The sequence below is a fragment of the Austrofundulus limnaeus genome, unplaced genomic scaffold (assembly GCF_001266775.1).
Source record: "Austrofundulus limnaeus strain Quisiro unplaced genomic scaffold, Austrofundulus_limnaeus-1.0 Scaffold134, whole genome shotgun sequence".
NCBI lineage: Eukaryota > Metazoa > Chordata > Actinopteri > Cyprinodontiformes > Rivulidae > Austrofundulus > Austrofundulus limnaeus.
The window spans coordinates 1,142,942-1,148,437 of record NW_013952536.1 but is presented as its reverse complement, the minus strand read 5'-3'; the positions used below and the strand labels follow the sequence as shown (position 1 = coordinate 1,148,437).

At 38.9% G+C, this 5,496-nt stretch overlaps 1 protein-coding gene across 1 annotated transcript in view; it reads right to left on the bottom strand.

Annotated features, from left to right (window-relative positions):
• Window positions 1–5,496, bottom strand: part of LOC106522678 (NACHT, LRR and PYD domains-containing protein 12-like) — a 43,741-nt gene that overhangs the window by 21,049 nt on the left and 17,196 nt on the right. Inside the window, 5 exon segments of the mRNA XM_014015802.1 lie at window positions 517–690; window positions 2,099–2,272; window positions 2,406–2,570; window positions 2,667–4,449; window positions 4,586–4,808. Of these exon segments, the coding sequence (XP_013871256.1) occupies window positions 517–690; window positions 2,099–2,272; window positions 2,406–2,570; window positions 2,667–4,449; window positions 4,586–4,808 (2,519 nt within the window).

Below are 5,496 nucleotides of genomic sequence, written 5' to 3'. Positions count from 1 at the left end.
GTTTGTGTACTCAGACCAGTAATATTTGGGGTCACAAGTTTTTGCCATGGATATTTTGTGGGTCAGAAGATAAAAAGTTTGGGAACCACTGCCTTAGATGTTTGGTAGAACATAGATCTTTGTTTATTTAATTGTTGATATGAAGACTTTTACCACATTTTGTGTCAATTATTACATAATGCGGTTTTAGTGCTGCTTTATTACATGTTGAAGCCTGATTTTATTACATTATTACATATTGCGGAGTTATTACACAATGTGACATTACAGAGTGTCACCCTTTTCAGATAACTTTGTCATTGCTCACAGTTTTAAATTGTCTGTTTATATCTGCATTGGGGTATACATACAGTATATGTTCAGTAAGTATTTCAGTCTGTTTTCTTTCTCTTAGAATTATAATCATGAGTGTTGCWGAATAGTATACCAACTGTGAAGACAGTTTGCTTTCATATAATCAGTTCTAAAAAAAATATTAAATTGTGCTGAACACCAACAACAAAAAAAGCTCCTGACCTGAGAGTTTCCAGAAGACAGAGTGGACTCTTCAGTTCAACAGAGAGCAGCTGAATTCTTGAATCTGTGAGATTGGTGGTACTCAGGTCCAGTTCTTTGAGGCTGGAGGAGTGGGAGCTGAGAACTGAGGACAGAACTTCACAGCTTTTCTTTGAGAGTCTCCACACACTCAGTCTAAAGAGATATGTAGGAAAAACAAATTAAAAACTAAAACGCAGCCAAAAACATAAAACCCACTGCATTTTCAAAGAAAATGCTTGTGAATGCTGAAATTGGCTAAAGAAACTGATACTACATTGTTAAAACTAAAGAAATCAGAACACAAGCTAGAAGCTAAAGATAAAGGAAAACGAAGTTACATAAAAACAAGAAAATTAACAAAACCTATAAGAAGCTAAAAGTTAGTTCAAAATCAAATGTTGCAATACGGTTAAAGGCTAAAAGTAGTAAAATGTTACCTAAAAGTATTAAATAATTAAATAAGATCCTACATTGGCAAACAGCTCAAAARTAGAAGTAGCAAAAACAGATAGCTAAAAGTTAAAAGTAGGAACACAGTTGTTTGTTATTTGTGTGATCATTTAATAATAATAATTTATCATAGTAAATTATCAGTAAATATCATGAGGAGTCATGAACATTAAGTTGTAACCACGTAMTTAAATATTCACATATATGTAAATTTCTTACTGTTGTAAATGAAGTTGAGCTGTGTAAATCTTTGTTTTCATCGAACAAGTAGCTCTTTGTGTTAAAAGTTGGTGACTCCTGTCCTACAACCATACTCACCATATTATTCATCATTCTGGCTTTTGGTTTTCGAGATTAGAACAGACATTTAATGCTGGTGCTACAACTTTTTGTTCAGTGCTATAAAACCAGCAACCTCTGTAGCACCGGTGCTATGAGCTAAAAAAAAGTTAACGTACAGCCCTGCATGACATTAGAGGATTAGCAATACMTTGGGTATGTATGTAGTTATTTGAAAAATAGTAAACAGTTTGTACAGGCAAATAACGTAAAATCTGAATTCTGTAATCTTACATGTGGAGTTCCTCAGGGTTGTGTGCTTGGGCCAAAGTTGTTGTTTTTTACATGAATGATTTGGTTGCAGTATCAGGGCTTTTGAACTGTTTTTACTAATTTATAGATGACAACATATTTTTTGTTTGGGTGAAGGTATTAAATGTYTATTGGAGARGATACAGGCAGAATAAGTGAAAATACAAACCTGGGTTGAACCTAATATCATCATTAAATTTGGATGAAACAAACTATGTGATATTTGTTGACAAAGCAGTCTATTAATGTTCCATTTAGAGTTGATGATTTAGAGATTTATAGAGTGAGTGAGGTGAKGTTTCTGGGTGTCATCACTGATGAAAAGCTGATATTGAAATTTTATATAAATTACTTAAAAATAAAATAACTAAATCAATTGTATTGCTGTATAAAGTAAACAATATAATGAATGATAAAGATAAACATATGAAATATGTTGTATAATGCAACGATTGTTACATATATAAGAAGGTGGCCATTTAGCTTATCAAATAAGACCAAAATTGTCTCAGAACATAACCTGAGAGTTTCCAGTTGACAGTGTGAACTTGTCAGCCCAACAGACAACATCTGGATTCCAGAATTTGTCAGGTTGTTGTTACTTAGATCGAGTTCCTTGAGACTGGAAGACTGGGAGCTGAAAACTGAAGTAAGAACCTCACAGCTTCTCTCTGATGGGTTACAGTAATTCAGTCTAAAAGGAAGGTTGGAACAAAACATATAAGCAAATAAAAAACTGTGATCATTACTAAACAGATCTCATGTTCAAAATGAAACTGACAAACCAAATAGTAGAAAAATCTGATAGAGCATGAGAGAAAACTGACCTGAGTGTTTCTATTTTYCAGTTTGGACTCTGCAYTCCATCAGCCAGAGGCTCCACMCCYGAATCATCAATTCTCAGGTCTAGTTCTCTTAAACTGGAGGACTGGGAGCTGAGAACTGAGGACAGAGCTTCACAGGTTTTGTTGCTGAGGGTACATACACTCAGTCTGAAGAGGAAATTAGACAAGAAGGAATGTGCAACTTTATTTCCTGTCAAGTTAACAGTAATGTATTTAAAAACATCCCACAGTATCTGTACTTACAGAGCTTTGTTGGAGGCTTTGACCACTGGCAGCAGCCTCAGAAGAACCTCCTCTGAAGCAGAATATTTRTTCAGYTCAAACACATCCAGATCTTTTCTTGATGACAGTAGGATGAAGACCAGAGCTGACCACTGAGCAGGAGACAAATCATCTGTGGAGAGACTTCCTGACCTCAGTGACTGTTGGATCTCCTCCACTAGAGAACAATCATTCAGTTCATTCAGACAGTGGAACAGATTGATGCTTTTCTCTGCAGACAGAGTTTTATTGATCAGATTCTTGATGTACTGGATTGTTTCCTMATTGGTTTGTGAGCTACTTCCTGTCTGTGTCAGCAGGCCTCGTAGGCGAGTCTGATTGGTCGGCAGTGAAAGACCCAGGAGAAACCGGAGGAACAAGTCCAGGTGTCCATTTGGACTCTGTAAGGCCTTGTCCACAGCACACTGATGGAGATAATTCAATTTTGAATTATTAAAAAATTTGGACCAAAAAGAAGTTTGTTGGTTTTCTTCCATCAGGTTGACTCCAGAGTTAATGAAGGTTAGATGGACATGAAGAGCAGCCAAAAACTCCTGAACACTCAGYTGGACAAAGCAGAACACCTTGTCCTGGTACAGACCTCTCTCCTCTTTAAAGATCTGGGTGAACACTCCTGAYTAAACTGAAGCTGCTCTGATATCGATGCCACACTCTGTCAGGTCTGATTCATAGAAGATCAGGTTTCCTTTCTGCAGCTGCTCAAAAGCCAGTTTTCCCAGAGACTCTACCATCTTCCTGGTGTCTGGACTCCAGTGTGGATCTGTCTCAGCTCCTCCATCATACTTGATCTTCTTTACTTTGATCTGAACCAGAAGGAAGTGGATGTACATCTCAGTCAGGGTGTTGGGCATGTCTCCTCCCTCTCTGGTCTTCAACACATGGTCCAGAACTGTAGCAGTGATCCAGCAGAAGACTGGAATGTGGCACATGATGTGGAGGCTTCGTGATGTCTTGATGTCAGAGATGATCTTTTTGACCTGGTTATTATCTCTGAACTTCTTCCTGAAGTACTCCTCCTTCTGTGGGTCAGTGAATCCTCTGACCTCTGTCACCATGCCAACACAGTCAGCTGGTATCTGATTGGCTGCTGCAGGTCGTGTGGTTATCCAGAGCCTAGCAGAGGGAAGCAGGTTCCCCTTGATGAGGTTTGTCAGCAGAACATCCATTGAGGTGGACTCTGTGACATCAGTCAGGACCTGGTTCCTCTGGAAGTCCAGAGGAAGTCGACACTCATCCAGACCATCAAAGATGAAGACCAGCTGGAAGTTTTCAAATCTGCATATTTCTTTGGTTTCAGTAAAGAAGTGATGAACAAGTTCCACCAAGCTGAACTTTTTCTCTTTCAGTACATTTAGCTGTCTGAAAGTGAACGGAAACATGAACTGGATGTCCTGGTTTGTTTTGCCTTCAGCCCAGTCCAGAGTGAATTTCTGTGTTAAGACTGTTTTCCCAATGCCAGCCACTCCCTTTGTCATCACTGTTCTGATTGGTTCATTTCTTCCAGGTGGGAGTTTAAAGATGTCTTCTTGTCTGATGGTTGTTTCTGGTCTGTGTGATTTCCTGGATGCTGTTTCAATCTGTCTGACCTCATGTTCACCATTGACCTCTTCAGTTCCTCCCTCTGTGATGTAGAGCTCTGTGTAAAACTCATTCAGAAGGGTAGGGTTTCCTGCTTTAGCGATCCCTTCAAACACACACTGAAACTTCTTTTTCAAAGATGATTTACATTTTTGTTGACAAAGTGCTGTGAAATATTGAAATAAGCACAAGGTTATTAATAAAATATATTGTTGTAGACAATCAGTTTTCAAATTTATGTTGTATCATGATCCATCAAAAACTATTAGGTATTCATAAAGTGTTTTTAGAAATCCTCTTACTGCTCTGCAGACGGTCAGCCAGCTCCTCCTGCTTCATAATTCTCAGGAAGTAAAGTGAGATCTTCATCAATGCCTCTCTGTTTTTCTTCTGCTCTTCATCCTCACCCTCCATTTCCTCACCCTCCCTCTGACTCTCTAAGCATTCTGAGTAATCTGGACTCAGAACCTTCTGGATCTTTTTCAGCTCATTCTTCACAAAAGTGAGCATGTTGTCCTCCAGCACCTGGAACAGAAAAATATCTGAATGAGACATCAGATTCATGTTAAAATCTATGTTGAGCAGACAAGTCAAAATGTTGGACAGGTAGTCCATTGGTCCACATGCTGGTCACAAAGGTAGTCCACTGGTCTACATGTTGGATAGAAAGACAGTTAGCTGGTAAACACTTTGGACACACTGATGGTGCACTGGTCTACATGTTAGACAGACTGACAGTCCAATGGTCTACAGACTGACAGTCCACAGTTCTAAATGTTGGACAAAAGTCCACTGGTCAACATGTAGACAGACTGACAGTCCACTGGTCTACAGACTGATAGTCCACATTTCTAAATGTTGGACAAAAGTCCACTGGTCAACATGTAGACAGACTGACAGTCCACTGGTCTACAGACTGATAGTCCACATTTCTAAATGTTGGACAAAAGTCCACTGGTCAACATGTAGACAGACTGACAGTCCACTGGTCTACAGACTGATAGTCCACATTTCTAAATGTTGGACAAAAGTCCACTGGTCAACATGTAGACAGACTGACAGTCCACTGGTCTACAGACTGATAGTCCACATTTCTAAATGTTGGACAAAAGTCCACTGGTCAACATGTAGACAGACTGACAGTCCACTGGTCTACAGACTGATAGTCCACATTTCTAAATGTTGGACAAAAGTCCACTGGTCAACATGTAGA